The sequence below is a fragment of the Oncorhynchus masou genome, chromosome 2, assembly GCF_036934945.1.
Source record: "Oncorhynchus masou masou isolate Uvic2021 chromosome 2, UVic_Omas_1.1, whole genome shotgun sequence".
NCBI lineage: Eukaryota > Metazoa > Chordata > Actinopteri > Salmoniformes > Salmonidae > Oncorhynchus > Oncorhynchus masou.
Genome location: NC_088213.1, coordinates 16020507 through 16040538, shown reverse-complemented (window position 1 = coordinate 16040538; position 20032 = coordinate 16020507). Strand labels below are relative to the sequence as shown.

General features: G+C 49.9%; 1 protein-coding gene across 1 annotated transcript in view; it reads left to right on the top strand.

Moving 5' to 3' along the window:
• Window positions 1–20032, top strand: part of LOC135555988 (zinc finger protein 609-like) — a 90586-nt gene that overhangs the window by 62563 nt on the left and 7991 nt on the right. Inside the window, 6 exon segments of the mRNA XM_064988836.1 lie at window positions 74–296; window positions 12847–12934; window positions 16511–18368; window positions 18370–18927; window positions 19150–19522; window positions 19660–20028. Coding sequence (XP_064844908.1) covers window positions 74–296; window positions 12847–12934; window positions 16511–18368; window positions 18370–18927; window positions 19150–19522; window positions 19660–20028 — 3469 coding nt within the window.

Below are 20032 nucleotides of genomic sequence, written 5' to 3'. Positions count from 1 at the left end.
CCTCCCACACAGTATCTGCTGCTGTATACAGAGCTTTTTAAGTGATGTGTGTCTTCCCCCTTCTCTCTTGCAGATGGAATCTCCTGTCTCCACACCGGCCCCTCCCGCCCTCCACCTCCTGGCCGCCGTGGGCGACAACATCGCATCCCCGTGCGAGCAGATAATGGTGCGCACACGCTCGGTGGCGTCCAACACATCAGACGCGTCCCTGGCCACGGAGCCCGATTGCCTTGGTCCCTGCGAGCCCGGGACTAGCGTCAACCTGGAGGGCATTGTGTGGCAAGAAACCGAAGACGGTGAGTAGGCTGACATTAGCCACTGCATAGCTGGTGTTCCTTTTGAACAGACAGAACAGCTGTGTTGTATTGGGCCTCAACATGTTTTGTTCAGTCTGGGCCTTGAAGATAACATAAAGCACTTGTTTTACTCTGCCCACGGGTAAAGACGCACAAGTGCATCACCTCTAACATTGGCTCATTCAAGCCTTCCACTGAGGTCAAAGTTCAAGGTCTGTTGTTATTATAGTCCCACTAGCTTTCTCAGGAATTTGCCTGAAGGTTCATGTTATGCTGCAAAGACTGACCTATTGAAGGTCTCCTGACTCAAACCATGACTGGTGAAGCTGCTTTCAGTCAATGAAATCACACAACTGTGGGCGGGTTTGGCCTGACTGTGGGCGGGTTTGGCCTGACTGTGGGCGGGTTTGGCCTGACTGTGGGAGGGTTTGGCCTCTTTACATTCCATGTTACACAATTCGGCCAATTTTAGCACTTGGCAGGTAGATGGGATCTTCCTGGATAGAAAGATGAGCAGTTCCTGGATGGCCTTAATGATGTATTAATATCCATACTCAACAGAACCCCTGGCTACATAAAGCCAGACTTCTTTTCAACTCTGCCTGATGGGTAGTAGGCCATTGGCAACTCTCCCACAACGTCGGTCTGAGTGAAATGCTACTTCTTTGATCACACACATGCAATACATTCATTTCATTTGAAATGTGTATCACCAGCAGACCCAGTTTACAGGGCCTGAATAACTTCCCCTAATCTTCTGTCACACATGCAAAATAATGCAAACACCTAATCTTCAAAGCGGTGCATGTTCAATCGCTCGGTAGGCATGCGGGGTACAAATCGCCCACACAGCCACAGTCAGTGCGCCCTTCGATGCGCTTGTTCTGAGCCACTGAATATAAAGGCCGCCGCCTCATCAGCATTCCCAGTCCTCCATGGCGGCTCCAGCCGTGGGCACTGGGTCTTATTCATCCCAGGCCTCCATGGCGGCTCCAGCCGTGGGCACTGGGTCTTATTCATCCCAGTCCTCCATGGCGGCTCCAGCCGTGGGCACTGGGTCTTATTCATCCCAGTCCTCCATGGCGGCTCCAGCCGTGGGCACTGGGTCTTATTCATCCCAGGCCTCCATGGCGGCTCCAGCCGTGGGCACTGGGTCTTATTCATCCCAGGCCTCCATGGCGGCTCCAGCCGTGGGCACTGGGTCTTATTCATCCCAGTCCTCCATGGCGGCTCCAGCCGTGGGCACTGGGTCTTATTCATCCCAGGCCTCCATGGCGGCTCCAGCCGTGGGCACTGGGTCTTATTCATCCCAGGCCTCCATGGCGGCTCCAGCCGTGGGCACTGGGTCTTATTCATCCCAGGCCTCCATGGCGGCTCCTAGTGGTTTCAGAGCAGGGAGGAGGTCAGTGGTTTCAGAGCAGGGAGGAGGTCGGGGAGGGGGTCAGTAGTTTCAGAGCGGGGGGATTGGGAGAAGCACTCTGTTCTGCAGGTGGAGACTGTTATGGTCCCCGGTGCTGGAGAAACATTTGGGGTTGCCAGAGTGCATATCCCCTCGCTTTGAAGCCAGTGTTTTGTCTCTCTGAAGTGGACAGATCTATATCTCAGTGACACCCTGTGTGGGTGGACAGTGGAACAAACAAGTCCTCTGGTAGAGGTCACATGGGTAAAAGCACTTTAAAACACCTCCCCATAGCTTGTAACGTATCTCTACATTTTTTTTACAGTTTCTTATTTTTGTAAAAAAAAATACCTTTTTATTTAGTCAGGTAAGACAGGTAAGAACAAATTAGATTTTATAATGGCATAGATTATCCTATGCTAGTTTTATCCACAGTTGAACAACAACCTACTGGCTTGGGTTTAATCGGAGCCCAAGTTACTCAGTTCCTTTTCAAGGCTCTATGTTCCCCTTCTCCCCCGAGAGAGACAGCTTAACACATGGGAACCAAATGAGTAAACCAAGGCATGAGCAGAGCAACGCTACGCAGAGCCCCAGAGCCAATCAGAGAACAGTGTGATTAGCCGTGATGTTAAGCAGTTCTGCCTCCTGCATGGCAACTCTCACATGGAGCTGCTCAGGCATGCAGTGTGGCGAGCATGTAGCTTGTTTAGCATGCCGCACAACAGCTGCATTTTCACCTCTGCCTTTTGCCCTTGTGGGAGTCAATGAACACCAGACACCAGTTAAACGTCTGCACCTCGCCGGAATGAAGAGCGCCAGAGGAAGGAATGGTGGTTGAGGTGGGGGAAGGGAAAAGAAGAATCTAGTCCCAAAAAAACATGTCCTGCTGGATTCACCTTTTCCTCAGGCTTCTGATATTATGTCTAGTCTCAGCATGAATGATTTATCCTACATAATTTGCACTTAAAGGTAACAACCTTAATAGATTTGACCTCCAAAGGGCCACCTTTTAAAGTTAAGTTATGCATCCGTATGTGAATCAATTAGCTTTTCACCCATGTCAAGGAGCTGGTGCAGTCTCCACTCTCTCTGACACATTCAACCCTGAACATGAGAGAGGCGAAAAGAGAGGAGGAGAGTCTGGCATGGAGGTGTTTGAGTCGGATGGCTTGCAGTGCAGGAATGGTATTTTAAGGCTGAGCTCTGACACACATCCCTCAGCGTGGATATGGTGACAGGCTAGGGTCTCCGCTGGGCCAACCCTCTGACACACATCCCTCAGCGTGGATATGGTGACCGGCTAGGGTCTCCTCTGGGCCAACCCTCTGACACACATCCCTCAGCGTGGATATGGTGACCGGCTAGGGTCTCCGCTGGGCCAACCCTCTGTCAGCGTGGATATGGTGACAGGCTAGGGTCTCCGCTGGGCCAACCCTCTGACACACATCCCTCAGCGTGGATATGGTGACAGGCTAGGGTCTCCGCTGGGCCAACCCTCTGACACACATCCCTCAGCGTGGATATGGTGACCGGCTAGGGTCTCCGCTGGGCCAACCCTCTGACATCCCTCACATCCCTCAGCGTGGCCAACCCTCTGACACACATCCCTCAGCGTGGATATGGTGACCGGCTAGGGTCTCCGCTGGGCCAACCCTCTGCCGTGATATGGTGACCCTCTGGGCCAACCCTCTGACACACATCCCTCAGCGTGGATATGGTGACCGGCTAGGGTCTCCTGGGCCAACCCTCTGACACACATCCCTCAGCGTGGATATGGTGACCAGGGTCCCTCTGGCCAACCCTCTGACACATCCCTCAGCGTGGATATGGTGACAGGCTAGGGTCTCCGCTGGGCCAACCCTCTGACACACATCCCTCAGCGTGGATATGGTGACAGGCATCCCTGACACACATCCCTCAGCGTGGATATGGTGACAGGCTAGGGTCTCCGCTGGGCCAACCCTCTGACACACATCCCTCAGCGTGGATATGGTGACAGGCTAGGGTCTCTGCAGTGCCCTGGGCCAACCCTCTGACACACATCCCTCAGCGTGGATATGGTGACAGGCTAGGGTCTCCTCTGGACCAACCCTCTGACCAGCATGGATATGGTGACAGGCTAGGGTCTCCTCTGGGACACACATCCCTCAGCCAACCCTCTGACACACATCCCTCAGCGTGGATATGGTGACAGGCTAGGGTCTCCGCTGGGCCAACCCTCTGACACACATCCCTCAGCGTGGATATGGTGACAGGCTAGGGTCTCCGCTGGGCCAACCCTCTGACACACATCCCTCAGCGTGGATATGGTGACAGGCTAGGGTCTCCGCTGGGCCAACCCTCTGACACACATCCCTCAGCGTGGATATGGTGACAGGCTAGGGTCTCCGCTGGGCCACCCTCTGACACACATCCCTCAGCGTGGATATGGTGACAGGCTAGGGTCTCCGCTGGGCCAACCCTCTGACACACATCCCTCAGCGTGGATATGGTGACAGGCTAGGGTCTCCTCTACCAACCCTCTGACACACATCCCTCAGCGTGGATATGGTGCATCCCTCCAGCGTGACACATAGCGTGATATGGTGACAGGCTAGGGTCTCCTCTGCAGTGCCCTGGGCCAACCCTCTGACACACATCCCTCAGCGTGGATATGGTGACAGGCTAGGGTCTCCCTGGGCCAACCCTCTGACACACATCCCTCAGCGTGGATATGGTGACAGGCTAGGTCTCTGGACCAACCCTCTGGACCACATCCCTCAGCGTGGATATGGTGACAGGCAGGGTCTCCAGTGCCCTGGGCCAACCCTCTGACACACATCCCTCAGCGTGGATATGGTGACAGGCTAGGGTCTCCTCTGGACCAACCCTCTGACATGCATCCCTCAGCATGGATATGGTGACAGGCTAGGGTATCCTCTGGACCAACCCTCTGACACACATCCCTCAGCGTGGATATGGTGACCGGCTAGGGTCTCCGCTGGGCCAACCCTCTGACACACATCCCTCAGCGTGGATATGGTGACCGGCTAGGGTCTCCGCTGGGCCAACCCTCTGACACACATCCCTCAGCGTGGATATGGTGACAGGCTAGGGTCTCCTCTGGGCCAACCCTCTGACACACATCCCTCAGCGTGGATATGGTGACAGGCTAGGGTCTCCGCTGGTCTGACACACATCCCTCAGCTAGGGTCTCCGCTGGGCCAACCCTCTGACACACATCCCTCAGCGTGGATATGGTGACAGGCCTGGGCCAACCCTCTGACACACACCCCTCAGCGTGGATATGGTGACAGGCTAGGGTCTCCTCTGGACCAACCCTCCCAGGCCTCGCACGCCGCTGATACTTCCAAAATGTCAGCTATGAAAATCGTAGGAAAGTTTATTGCTCTTGAAGCGCGGCCCAGAAAGCGTCTCACTCCGAGGGCCAGGGAACACCGCTGATTCCCAGCCAACGCTGCAGCCCACGCCAAAGCTATGTTACCCCTGTCAACCTCTCTTTCTCTCTCCACACACAGCAGGCTATTCCCCTAGCGGTCACACAGGCACCTTGCCTTAATAGATCAATAATACAGGCTGATTGGGAAAAATGTTTCCTGGATTATTTATACATTTACATCATTGGAGGATTAAGACTGTTAGCTTTAGCCGCCGTAGTTATTTGGCGTCGGAGCAGAAAAAGAGGTCGCTACAAAACGGATATTATCATATAAACATTTGGAGAAGTCTGAAGCAGCGCTGACTCTTGTCAGTGTTTGGAGGAAGCATGTTGTATGAAAGGTCCTCTGGGTTCTGGAGCTCACTGCCAGCCATGCTGTCTTACTCTTTTCAGCACCACCACCTGTCAATGGCTTCATTGAAGTGTTTTTCTAAAGGGGCGACGCCTTGCTCTCGTTGAGCTGCTCAGTGCTATGCCCTTGATGTACCAGAGCCAACATTGACAAGAGGCCCGTAGCTGTCTACACTGGCCAGCGAGGAAGAAAGGGAGGGAAAAAATCACTCTTGTTTTAACAGTAGAGGAGGACATGTCAGGAAGAACGGAATAATTAAATGGATGTTCAATTGAGCCTTCACTTTCTCTCTCTCTCTCCTTCCCTTCACGTTCTATCCCTCTCTCCTTCCCTTCACCTCCCTCTCTCCTTCCCTTCACCTCCCTCTCTCCTTCCCTTCACCTCCCTCTCTCCTTCCCTTCACCTCCCTCTCTCCTTCCCTTCACCTCCCTCTCTCCTTCCCTTCACCTCCCTCTCTCCTTCCCTTCACCACCCTCCCTCCTCCCTTCTGTAGTCTTCACTTCATATCAATGGGCTTTGTCCAATTGTCAAAGTGGCCAATTTCCCGAGTGCTGCTTGCAGCTCACCACACAAGACACATTTGGAATTGAAATTCCATGCTGTCCAGAGGGCAGGCCCATTCTTTCTGGCTGACAACTGCATTCTTCCATACACTCCAATAAACCATAACCTTAACCCACTCCAATAGACCGCAACCTTAACCCACTCCAATAGACCGCAACCTTATCCCACTCCAATAGACCACAACCTTATCCCACTCCAATAGACCTTAACCCACTCCAATAGACCTTAACCCACTCCAATAGACCTTAACCACCTCCAATAGACCTTAACCCACTCCAATAGACCGCAACCCACTCCAATAGACCGCAACCCACTCCAATAGACCGCAACCCACTCCAATAGACCGCAACCCACTCCAATAGACCGCAACCCACTCCAATAGACCGCAACCCACTCCAATAGACCGCAACCCACTCCAATAGACCGCAACCACCTCCAATAGACCGCAACCACCTCCAATAGACCGCAACCACCTCCAATAGACCTTAACCCACTCCAATAGACCTTAACCCACTCCAATAGACCGCAACCCACTCCAATAGACCGCAACCCACTCCAATAGTCTTGACGTAACAGCAATAGAGGACCCAGATGGCCCCTGGCCACTGAAGTCATTAAGAGATACCATGTTACACACCACAACTACCATGGAAATGGAAAATGTATCATTTTGAGATTTAACCAAAACACCAGTATTTTCTTTGTTCAGTGCCGCTCCTGAAGTAACTTATGTACATTCAATAGAAATGTTATCAACTTATCCTCTCCTCCCCGAGGAGAGTGACTTGCACACACAATAAGACCCAACAGGAGCTCATTTTCAGGAGAAAAACGTTGTTCTGCTATAACAACATTATAACCATATGAAAATGCATACAAATAACCCTGATATCACCCAAACCAAGGAAAAATATGCCCTTTTCAGACTCTGCTTTCCTGGTGAAAATGTTATTACGGCAAGTTAATCAAATGTTGAACTGAGGTCATAGTTTGAGGATGTGCTACACACACACAGCGTCCAATAGAAACGGATGTATCTATTAACCCTTCATCACCCGAATGTGAGACGATACATGATGAAACAAGCATTGGATTTCAACTTCCACTCTGATTTGAATGTATGGTGGCTGATGGGAAATCAATGTTACTAGTATGCTTTCGGACATTGACAGCACAAAGACGAGAGCCACTGATGTGTGCTTTAAATGGAGGCTCATATTTTAATTTGAATGCTACTATGTTCGATATGCATCTTGCGCACATCAAAAGTATTTCACCATTTCAAATGACACATGAATTTAACTTTCTAGCTAGCTTTTTGTTGCACACCATTAATGCCAGCTCCAGTATTAGCACAACGCCTGTATCATTCCCCTGCGGTTAACTGATGTGTATCCACACCATTTTTCTCAGTTCCCTCTTATCTCCACGGTCCCTTGATGAACCAGGCTGTCATGGCAACATGGCTGGTGTGAGCAAAGTACTTTAACCCCCACAGGGACACGTAGAGGTTTACAAACCTTATTAGCAGGCATATTTACATCAGTCGCTCGCTGTGTGTGTGCACAGTGATAATTACCTCCGCTGATTGTACGGCGCATATGAACGATTGAGCTTTTTCTCCGTGCTTTTTGCAGGATTATTAAAGCCATTTACAGAACCTTTTCTCTAAACCTAAACTTGAAATAAAACCGTTTGGTGAATGATTGACATGTGTTCAACCTTCTCTTATTTCAGTGACATGATGCAGCGATCGATAATTTGGCTTGGCTGCATTTGTAGCAGTTAATGAGATTGTAACAAACTCATATTAGCTCTGCACCTTAAAGGGGCTAAACAAGTGGCGGGGTGACCAGTTGGTTGTTTCAACTGCATATCAGATGAAATCCAATTTGATTTGTCACATGCCCCGAATACATCCGGTGAGGAGCTTTCTTACAAGCCCTTAATCTGCAGTTCAGGAAATAGATTTAAGTAACATTTACAACGAATAAAAAGTAACACAATAAAATAACAATAACAAGGCTGTATTTATTTTTTACCTTTTTTGTTTAGCTAGGCAAGTCAGTTAAGAACAAATTCTTATTTTCAATGAAGGCCTAGGAACAGTGGGTTAACTGCCTGTTCAGGGGCAGAATGTACCTTGTCAGCTCGGGGTTTTGAACTGGCAACCTTCTGCTTACTAGTCCAACGCTCTAACCACAAGGCTACCCTGCCGCCCCAGCAGTAATGTGTACAGGGGGTACCGGTACCAAGTCAATTTGTGAGGGTACAGGTTAGTCAAAGTGACTATGCATAGATAATAAACAGTGAGAAGGAGCATTGTAAAAATAAAGGTGGTGGGGAGTGTAAATAATCTGTGTGGCTAACCTCTGTAGCATCTTAGCGGTATGCCGAGCAGTTGCCATACCAGGCGGGGATGCAACCAGTCAGGATGCTCTCGATGGTTCAGCTGTTGAACTTCTTGAAGATCTGGGGACCCATGCCAAATCTTTTCAGTCTCCTGAGGTGGGAGAAAGGCTTTGTCGTGCCCTCTTCACAACTGTCTTGGTGTGTTTGGACTACGATAGTTTGTTGGTGATGTGAACACCAAGGAACTTGAAACTCTCGACCCGCTCCACTACCACAATGTCAATGGGGGCCTGGTTGGCTCTCCTTTTCCTGTAGTCCACAATCCACTCCTTTGTCTTGCTCACATTGAGACGAGAGGTTGTTGTCCTGAAAACACACTGCCAGGTCTCTGACCTCCTGCCTACAGGCTGTCTAATCGTTGTCTGTGATCAGGCCTACCACCGTTATCGTCAGCTAACTTAATGATGTTGTTGGAGTCGTGTTTGGCCACGCAGTCGTGGGTGAGCAGGGAGTACAGGAATGGGACTAAGCATGCACCCCATGTTGAGGATCAGCGTGGCAGATGTGGTGTTGCCTAATCTTACAAAACTGGGGGCGGCCCATCAGGAAGTTCAGGATCCAGTTGCAGAGGGAGGTGTTTTTGTCCCAGGGTCCTTAGTTTAGTGATGAGATTAGAGGGCACTATGGTGTTGAACGCTGGGCTGTAGTCTATGAACAGCATTCTCACATAGGTGTTCCTTTTGTCCAGGTAGGAAAGGGCAGTGTGGAGTGCGTTTGAGATTGCGTCATCTGTGTAGCGGTAGGGACAGTATGCGAATTGGAGCGGGTCTAGGGTTTCCGGGATGATGGTACTGTGAGCCATGACCAGCCTTTCGAAGCACTTCATGGCCACTGACGTGAGTGCTTAGTCATTTAGGCATGTTACCTTCGCTTTCCTGGGCACAGGGACTGTGACGGTCTGCTTGAAACGTGTAGTTATTAGATTCGGTCAGGGAGAGGTTGAATTATCAGATTGCCCCTTTGATTGGAATGGTCAGAGTAAAGGCCAAAGCCATTTTGATCCATGTGGAGCAGGAGAAATCTGAAGGACTTCGATTAGCTTTAAACCTTCATAATCGCAGTCAGAGACGGAGAATGCTGAGAAGCGGCTAAAGGAGTGTTGAGTAGGAGAGGTTCAAAGGTCGGCCGTGTCCCTGTGGCCAGCAGGCTTGACCAGCTGCAGGGGAGCTGATTATGGAGCTCCCAGTAACCTAATGAAACGAGTCAGTGGGGACCTGGGAGCCGCTGACCCATGCATCCAGGAGCAACCTCCTGACTGATATTCTCTGCCGTTAGGGTCTTATTCATTAGTAGTGTACAAGAACCAAGGAGTCCAGTGGTGGAGGGTTTAGGGACAGGGACACTATTTGTTGCTCAGTGGAAATGAGAGGTGAAATACAGGCCAATCGTTCTCATTAATGTTGGTTTCAATCACTTGGCTCAGGCGACCCTAATGAGGTTGATGGAAAGGGGGGAGTGAGGTGGGGAGAGGGTGAAGGGGGAGGGTGGACCACTGGTGTCTCTGCCTGCTTCCCCCACTGAACTCTCATTTGAAAGGGTTGGCCTTGTTTGTTTAACTGACCCAGTCTGGTCCTTTTACTGCGAACAAGTCCAGAGACTACACTGAGAGATCACAAACACGTCTTCCCGATAGTCAGCTACAAACACCTTGAGGATTTCAGCCTGTCAGTTTAACTGCCTTCTGAACTGTTGAAATGATCTGCTTCATTTGTTATGTCCTGATATTGGGATTTTGGCAAGGAGTACATTGGTGATTATTAAGTTATGTTGACATATGTACGCCAACACGGCTACAATAAACCCCTCTCCTAACCTGATTAGCTGTACAGTTTAGCAGATAGTATTTCGATCAACATTTTTTGTTGCTTTTAATACGTATTAACATGCGCATACAAATTCTGCCAATATTGGAGCACAGTCACTGGGTGAGTTAAATGCTGACAAAATGCCAAAGACAACATAGCTGTTCAGTTGCTTTTTCCTATTCAGCCAGTATTGGCTGCCAGTATCATTTTGCATTAGCTTGTCTGTCGAGAGGGTGGGGGCAGGGTGATAAAGGTGCTGGATAAGCCTTCTAACGTCACGTCACGCAAGGCCAAACTCAATGGCCTGGCCGGCCCATCACAATGCTTTCCAGTTGGTGCCAGTTGAAAGAGCAAGGGCTGGGGGTGAGCACTAGTGTTTACCATCTGGACTGGAGTAGGACGGGGCCAGTGGCCAAGTGTCACCAGGTTCCTGTAAACGTATGTAGAAATTCCTTATACGCTCACCAACTGGCAACCACTTTCAGTGCCAGAGGCAGTCCTGCAGCAGAAAGACAGACGAGACCTGCACTAGGTTAGATGGAGGGGAGAGGGTTCGACACAGGAAAGGGAGAGGGGAGAGGGTTCGACACAGGAAAGGGAGAGGGGAGAGGGTTCGACACAGGAAAGGGAGAGGGGGGAGGTTTCCTGAGCTAATAAAATACGTGCAGGAATGGAAGCTGCCAGCCAGCATTCTTGTGCTATTAGACAAGTTACTTCACTGCAGACTCTAGTTTCTACTGCAGTGCTGAGACGGCATGCTGAGGTCACCGGGCGCTGGGCTATGGGGTAATACATCTAGGCTGTTTTTAAACCGGGAGACAACTTGCTGTCATCTGCAACCCAATGCTTTTTTTGTAGGTGTTTTTATTATTGAATTTGCCAACTAAAAAAATGATCACCTGTCATAAATTCTCATCAGCTTTAGATCATATTATGATCAGCCTTAAACAGTTATGTTTTGATTTTATGTGTGGTCATTGACGAGTAACAAAGTTATGGAGAGAGGTGTAGCAGACTTCCTAACCTATCAGTGTTGATGAATCTTGTATTCTCCAAACTGACCTGTGTGTGTGTGTGTGTGTGTGTGTGTGTGTGTGTGTGTGTGTGTGTGTGTGTGTGTGTGTGTGTGTGTGTGTGTGTGTGTGAGATATAGGCTATTGTATGATCTCACACCAAGACATCCCATTGGATGATCTCACCTCAAGCTAAAGTTGTATTTAACGCGCCAGGTTATATATCTCCTAGCCTGGCCATGCATGCCTAGAAAAACTAGTGGTTCTGAATGCTGCCAACGTAACGCCAGTGAAATGACAACACAGTAGCCCCCTGGTCAGCCGCAGTCAGCCACATACTAGATACGTTGAGGGTATTCCTGTACCGGCTTCTTGCTTCTCTCCTGCAGCGTGGCTGCTGATGCCCAGAACATCAGACATTAATTTAACAATATCTTTGCTCTGGCACTCCACTAAGGGCTCCTAGCAGAATCATTAAGCTCTGCTGCATCGTTACACCCTCAGGCTGAATATGAACTACAGAGCCGTCACTAAAGCAAAGGCCTCATGTGTTTTTCCCTGTAATAGCACAATCTTTTTCTCACTGGGAAGTCTGATGCTTGGAAGCAAAGTCAAAACGGAGGACAGAAAATCATTTTACATACAAATAAGAAAACTATCGGTGCTACCGAAGAATCTTGCAGTGGTCATGTAGAACCTACAACATTATAATAGACAACAGTAATGGAGAACTGACAACATTTATAATAGACAGTGGTCATATAGAACCGACAACATTATAATAGAAAACAGTAATGTAGAACCTACAACATTATAATAGACAGTGGTCATATAGAACAGACAACATTATAATAGACAACAGTAATGGAGAACTGACAACATTATAATGGACAACAGTAATGTAGAACTGACAACATTATAATAGACAGTAATGTAGAACTGACAACATTATAATAGACAGCAGTAATGTAGAACTGACAACATTATAGTAGACAGTAGTAATGTAGAACTGACAACATTATAGTAGACAGCAGTAATGTAGAACTGACAACATTATAATAGACAGCAGTAATGTAGAACTGACAACATTATAATAGAAAACAGTAATGTAGAACTGACAACATTATAATAGACTGGTCATATATAACAGACAACATTATAATAGACAGTAATGGAGAACTGACAACATTATAGTAGACAGCAGTAATGTAGAACCGACAACATTATAATAGGGGTCCTGCTTTGAGAGTATGCCCAGGAACCCCTGTCTGATCTATTTAAATGGGAGCTGTTGTGGTGGCCCCGGTTAGTTGAGGTGGCCCCGGTTAGTTGAGGTGGCCCCGGTTAGTTGAGGTGGCCCCGGTTAGTTGAGGTGGCCCCGGTTAGTTGCGGTGGCCCCAGTTAATTGACGAATACAACGTGAGGTCATTCTTAATGATGGAGCAACTGTTAAATTCTGTCTTGGCACTATGGTGTGAATGTGAGATCATTAATCCAGATGATGTATAGTCGTCTCGTTACTCTTATGAATGACGAATTAAGACTTGTGTTGTTTTCCCACAGGCATGCTGGTGGTGAATGTGACCTGGAGGAACAAGAGCTACGTCGGCACCCTGTTGGACTGTACTCGACATGATTGGGCACCTCCCAGGTAAGCGCGTCTTCATACATTATCACCCTGTTGGACTGTACTCGACATGATTGGGTACCTCCCAGGTAAGCGCGTCTTCATACATTATCACCCTGTTGGACTGTACTCGACATGATTGGGCACCTCCCAGGTAAGCACGTCTTCATACATTATCACCCTGTTGGACTGTACTCAACATGATTGGGCACCTCCCAGGTAAGCACGTCTTCATACATTATCACCCTGTTGGACTGTACTCGACATGATTGGGCACCTCCCAGGTAAGCGCGTCTTCATACATTATCACCCTGTTGGACTGTACTCGACATGATTGGGCACCTCCCAGGTAAGCGCGTCTTCATACATTATCTCCACTGTTATTCCAGACAGTTCACATTTTGGTACTTTGTCTTTCATTAACTGGATTCAACTGAACGTTTTGAAAGGCTTCCTGAATTGTATTTGAAAAATGGTCGCTGGCCGTAATCTTTACACAGTATCATAAGTCATGTAGTTAGTAGTGTTTGATGTCAAATAAGAGCATTACCAGGGACCATCAAACATCAGATACTCCATTTAAAAATCATTTACCCTTCCAGCACTTGGTTTCTCACCTTTCCTTGCATAAAGAGGGAACTCCGATATGAATCTACCAATCTGCCATCTATATCACGCTAGCTGTTGGATATTAGTCCTCACCTCTGTCTCTAGGGGGCCAGCAGCGCTTGTCTATCCAGTGTAGTCTTTAACTTGGGCTCGGAGATACATTCTACAAACTGCTGACGTCCCGAGAGGAAGTGATAGAAATAGAATCCTCCAACAAGCCAGATTGCCGGATCCAATTATTGAGCTAATAGCTTTTCCCAACACTGTATCACATTCTCCACTGTCGTGGTGGGACCACACCGCCTATCAGCAGCATTGTCTCAGCACTGGCTCATTTTCTCATGCTCTTTTTTTCCCTACACCAGATATCTTCATTCCTGGAGTCCCCATCTCATTTAACTACCGCAGAGAGTTTAGCTTACATTTTTTGATAGACCGTACCACTCAAGCGCTGCACATCCACGGCCAACTTCAGTCACTCTCAAAACAGTGACAGACTGGCTTTCAGAATTGCATTGTAGCTGGGCTTACTGTGACAGTTTGATTGAAGGCTCTCAGCAAAGTAACAGCTCAACAAACTTTCAGGAAACCAAATCCGCAGGCTCTCCAGCTCCACGATGAGTAATGACTAATGAGTCTGAATTCCTCAATCTCCGAGGGCCTACGGATTTACTCTCATCCCCTGCTGCTGGTGAAATAGTTTGGAGTGATTGGAGGGGGAAGTTATGAGTCATCCCAGGCCCTGGTGTCTTTGTCACGGACTGTTAACCTTCACTGCTGGGATAATTACATTATTATCATAGAGACATGGGGGCCCAACTCTATTTTAGGGATGTGAATTATGCTACTTATGATTTACCAGGCAGGTAGGTACACTGCATGACCAAAAGTATGTGGACACCTGCTCGTCGAACATATCATTCCAAAATCATGGGCATTAAGAGTTGGTCCCCCCCCGTTGCTGCTATAAAAGCTTTCCACTGGATGTTTGAACATTGCTGCAGGGACTTGCTTCCAATCAGCCACAAGCATTCGTGAAGTCTGGCACTGATGTTGGGCGATTAGGCCTGGCTCGCAGTAGCATTCCAATTCATCCCAAAGGTGGTCGATGGGGTTAAGGTCAGGGCTCTGTGTAGGCCAGTCAAGTTCTTCCACACCAATCGACAAACCATTTCTGTATGGACCTCGCTTTGTGCACAGGAGCATTGTCATGCTGAAACAGAAAAGGGCCTTCCCCAAGCTGTCATTGTATGCTGTTGCTTTACAGTTGGCACTATGCATTGGGGCACAGGTAGCGTTCTCCTGGCCTCCGCCAAACCCAGATTCGTCCGTCGGACTGCCAGATGGTGATGCGTTATTCATCACTCCAGAGAGCGCATTTCCATTGCTCCGGAGTCCAATGGCGGCAAGCTTTATACCACTCCGGCCGACGGTTGCCATTGCGCATGGTGATCTTAGGCTTGTGTGCAGCTGCTCGGCCATGGAAACCCATTTCATGAAGCGCCCGACGAACCGTTCTTGTGCTGACGTTGCATCGAGGCAGTTTGGAACTTGATAGTGAGTGTTGCAACAGAGGACATATGCTTTTTATGCACTTCAGCACTTGGCGGTCCTGTTCTGTGAACTTGTGTGGCCTACCAGTTCACTGCTTAGCCGTTGTTGCTCCTAGACGTTTCCACTTCACAATAACAGCACTTACAGTTGACCGGGGCAGCTTTCGCAGGGCAGAAATTTGACAAACTGACTTGGTGGAAACGTGGCATCCTATGACGTTGCCACATCGATAGTCACTGAGCTCTTCAGTAAGGCCATTCTACTGACAATTTTTGTCTATGGAGATTGCATGCTTTCCTGAGATTTCATGGCTGTGTGCTCGATGTTACACACCTGTCAGCAACGGGTTTGGCGGAAATAGCCGAATCCACTCATTTGAAGGGGTGTCCACATATACCACATACCTTTTGTGTGTATATAGTGAAGATGTTCACCCTCTTCCGTCTGCAACTAATGTTCACTCTTTATTTGGACAAAACGAAAGACAGAGGAATTCCACCCCATAAGTTGTGTGTAAGACTTGCTGATATACAGACCCAGTTTATTGCTGTCTTATCTAGAAATGTAGAATTTCAGCAAATCATTAACCAGGTTTCCTTCCAACCATTTCATGTGAATGAATTACCTGATGCATGAAAACAGTCACAGCTGGGCTGATGGAAACAGGATATGCCGATACAATTTTAAAAATGGTGACAGACTATTTGTTTGTTCGACATGGTGGGATCTTTTTGTGTCGGGGAAATTGATTATGTGAGAAATGGAGGTCGAAACGCCTTTTATGAGCAAATATTGATGTAATTAACCATCATATTGAAATAAACTTATGTTGTGTGGTCCTCCCACTACGACTCAGGAAAGCATGCAGTTTATTAGGCTACAGATGAAATAAGTTATGATGAACTTCACAGGGTGGACGGTGATGAGCTTGATGCTGCTTTCCAATAAATATCCAGGGTCTTATTCTGGTGACATGATGATCGATGCTTTGCTGCCATTTGACAAATACAAATAATATTGCTCTTCTCCATAATAATCTCATAATGCATGTGGCCTACCCACACTGTATCTGCCAGCTGTTGGGTAAAGTGCACGTGCCAAGATCAGAGTGGGCACCCCTGCTCTAAAACCAACAGGTTTTGTGACAAAATATATGTTTATGTGCACTATGTCATCGCACACAGCCTTTTATCCACAACAAGTTCATTTGATGGAAATCCATCTCTGGTGGAAAATGCGCATATTGTGTTATGCAAATTTTAGCATATTCTCATCAAAATCTGTCGCAAATTGGATGGAAACCTAGCTATTTAGTGTCATTTGTATTCTGCCTACATTTGTCAGTCAACCTTTTTTAAATGACGTTTGTTTTTGGCATGCATAATGTAGGCATGCGTAATGTAATTTGCTAACGTCTACGTCCTCTTGTCTCCTCAGGTTCTGTGAGTCTCCCACCAGTGACTTGGAGATGAGGAATGGCCGAGGCCGGGGCAAGAGGATGAGGCCCAACAGCAACACACCCGTCAACGAGAATAGCAACTCGTCGGACAACAAGGGCAGCGGCACCAGCAAGACACGTGCCGCCAACAACAACAGTAAGGGCCGGCGGGGCAGCCAGACGTCGTCGGAGCGCCGCACGCCACCCAACAGCAACACAGAGGACGTCAAGGCCAGCCCCTCATCGGCCAGCAAGCGCAAGTCCAAACCTGCCTCAGATATGGAGCCCAACTCCAGCTCTGAGGACACCAAAGGCAACAAGCGCATGCGCACCAACTCCAACAGCGGAGGAGGAGTGGCGCTTCCCCCTGTCCTTCCCCCCATCCCCTCAATTAAAACTGAGCCCCAGCCCCCGACACTCGACCGCAACTGTCCCTCGCCGGTCCTCATTGACTGCCCGCACCCCGGGTGCAACAAGAAGTACAAGCACATCAACGGCCTCAAGTACCACCAGGCACGCGCACACAACGACGATGACGACATCAAGCTGGACCTGGATGGGGACAGTGAATACGGGGAGGACTCCACGCTTCATCCTGAGCCGGGGAACTGCAACGGGGCCTCCAGTTCTCACAAAGGCTGCCTGTCTCCCGCACGGTCTGTCACCCCCAAAGGAAGGGGCTTTGACTGCCAGAGTCCGTCTCCTTCCCCGGGCAAGTTTGGTTCCAAACAGAGTAAAAAGAAAGGTGGCGACGCTGACCCTGAAGCAAGCGGCATACCGATGGAAGGCTGTGACGACGGGCCCTGTCTCACCGACGAGGCCAGCAACGACGGCATGGAAAAGTCCAAGTCCCACAAAAAGTCCAAGACCGACAAACTATCTCAGAAGAACATGAAGTCATCGTCCCGGCCTGTACCCCCAGGGAGTGTAGCTTCCCAGCAGCTCTACTCCCTACAGGCCGCCTCTTTCCCTGCCGGGGGGAACCCCAATGCTTCTCTAGGGATCCCCCCTATGATACAGGGCATCCCCAAAAGCCCCCAGATGAAGGGCACCCAGCCCACCAAACCCCCCGCCGCAATGGGAGACCCTGCCGCGCTGAACCCTGCCGCGCTGAACCCTGCTTCCGGTGCCTCAAAAGAAAAGAAGAAGAAGGAGAAGAAGAAGAGAGACAGCAGGAAGGAAGCAGAGAGCCCCAAGCCTACGGGGAAAGGGGGGAAACCAGAAGAGGGCAAGAGTCCCTACTCTGAGTCCTCAGAGCCAGGAAAAGGTGACGGGCTACTTAACGGCTCCTCGGACCCCCACCAGAGCCGTCTTGCCAGCATCAAGGCAGAGGCGGATAAGATCTACAGCTTCACCGACAACGCCCCCAGTCTGTCCATAGGGGTGGCCAGCCGGATAGAGGGCACGGGAATGCCTCAGCCACTCACGCCCCTCCACGTGGTCACCCAGAATGGTGGCGGAGCCGACAACTCCTCGGTCAAGACCAACAGCCCGGCGTACTCGGACATCTCGGACGCAGGGGAGGACGGCGAGGGCAGACTTGTGGAAGGGGTGAAGGTCAAGGTGGAGGACCAAGGTATCAGAGAAGGAGCAAAGAAAGCCTTGTTTCCCAGCCAGACGCCCAACAAGGAGTCTCCGTACTATGCCGGCTATGAGGCCTACTACTCGCCCAACTACACCTGCCCCAGCCCTGGTGCCGCCAACCCGGGCATGCCGCACACCGAAAGTCCGGCATTGAAAGTGAAGCGTGAGGACGAACAGGAGAATGTGGAAGACAAGGTCAAAGTGGAGCCCCACGAAGATCGCAAACCCGAGATGAACGCCTCCAGTCAACAACAACAACAACATCATCATCATCAACAAGCAGCAGCAGCAGCAGCAGTCAGTCATCCAACAGCGCTCCAACATGTACATGCAGCCTCTCTATTACAACCAGTACTCCTATGTTCCCCCGTACGCCTACCACCCGGACCAGGCCTACCACAACCACCTGCTCAACACCAACCCGGCCTACCGGCACCAGTACGAGGAGCGCCAGCGCCAGGTGATCTCTGAGCAGCACCGGGCGGCGGTGGCGGAGAAGAAGAGCTCTGACGCGGCGGCCATGAAGGAACGCGAGGCCTCCATGAAGGAGGAGTGGAAACAGAAGGCCTTGGGGCCGCCCACTCTCTCCAAGGCCCCTGGAAAGACAGACAGCCTGACCAACAAGACCCAACAGAACCACGGTAAGACCAGAGACTCTCCATCGGAGCCCTCCAAGGCCTCCGTCACAGGCCTGAAAGGAGAGGTATCTAAGTCCCAGCAGGCTGAAGGGCTGAAGATGAAGCTGAGTGAAGGGGGGCACCATGGGAAGGAGGACTCCAAGCCAAGCCTAGACTCCAGAGCGGGGATAGAGCAAGCCATGTGGTACAGACAGGTAAAAAAAAAAAAAACGTACCCTGTTATTTTTCATACTTAGGTGTGTTCTTATATTCTATTATTTGTACATGTTTTATTATGTTAATGATTGCAGTGTAATGTGGTGATTGATGCTCATTTTAGATCATGTTTGGATCACTTGTAGCCCTTCTAGAGTTGTGGAGTTGTTTTAGAGAGGTATCCCTGACCTAACTAATTCACACCATCTGTCTACCCCAAGCAGACCCAGATGGATGACGAACAGCAACAACCACCACCACGGTGGAAAGACGAGAGAGACCGAGAGCGAGAGAGAGACCGCGACCGCAAAGGAAAGGACGACAGGCCCAACAGGCCCAAGGAGAGTGGCGGTCCGAAAGAGGAGGATGGCGCTGGTCCGAAAGAGGGCACAGACCCCAGAACATCTTCTGTTGAGGACCAACGGGCCATGGGCAAAGACCCTCGCGCCAATGCCCACATGCAGTTCTCCTCAGCCCTGGCGCAGCACCAGGGCTACATGCCCTATATGCATGGTTACCCTTATGGGCAGGGCTATGACCCCAGCCACCCCGGGTACAGAGGCATGCCCACAGTCATGATGCAGAATTACCCAGGTAACCACACCAGATCAACTATTGGTATAGAAAGGAACCACTTGGGTGAAAGTGCATTTGCCCCAAAAATCTTTATACAAATGTTTTGATATTAAGCCATGAATGAAATGAACACAATGACCTGTCCCCCATGTTAGGTTCCCCCTACCTGCCTGCGGGCTATCCGTTCTCCCCTTACGGCGGCAAGATGGCCGGTGGTGAGGAGGAGGCGAGGGGAGGTGACAAGTCGCGCGCCAGCCCCACAGTGAGCGGCAAGGCAGCTTCGGTGGACTCCAAGGCCCTGGACATCCTGCAGCAGCACGCCAGCCAGTACAAGAGCAAGTCCCCCACGGTGGGGGACAAGCCGTCCCATGAGAGGGACAGGGGAGAGAGGAGCGGCGGGGAGAGGGAACGAGAGAGGGACATGGAGCGGCCACGCTCCTCGCCCTCCCAGCGCATCATGCCCTCCCATCACCACCTGGGATACCCGCTGCTCTCGGGCCAGTATGATCTGTCCTACACTACAGGTCA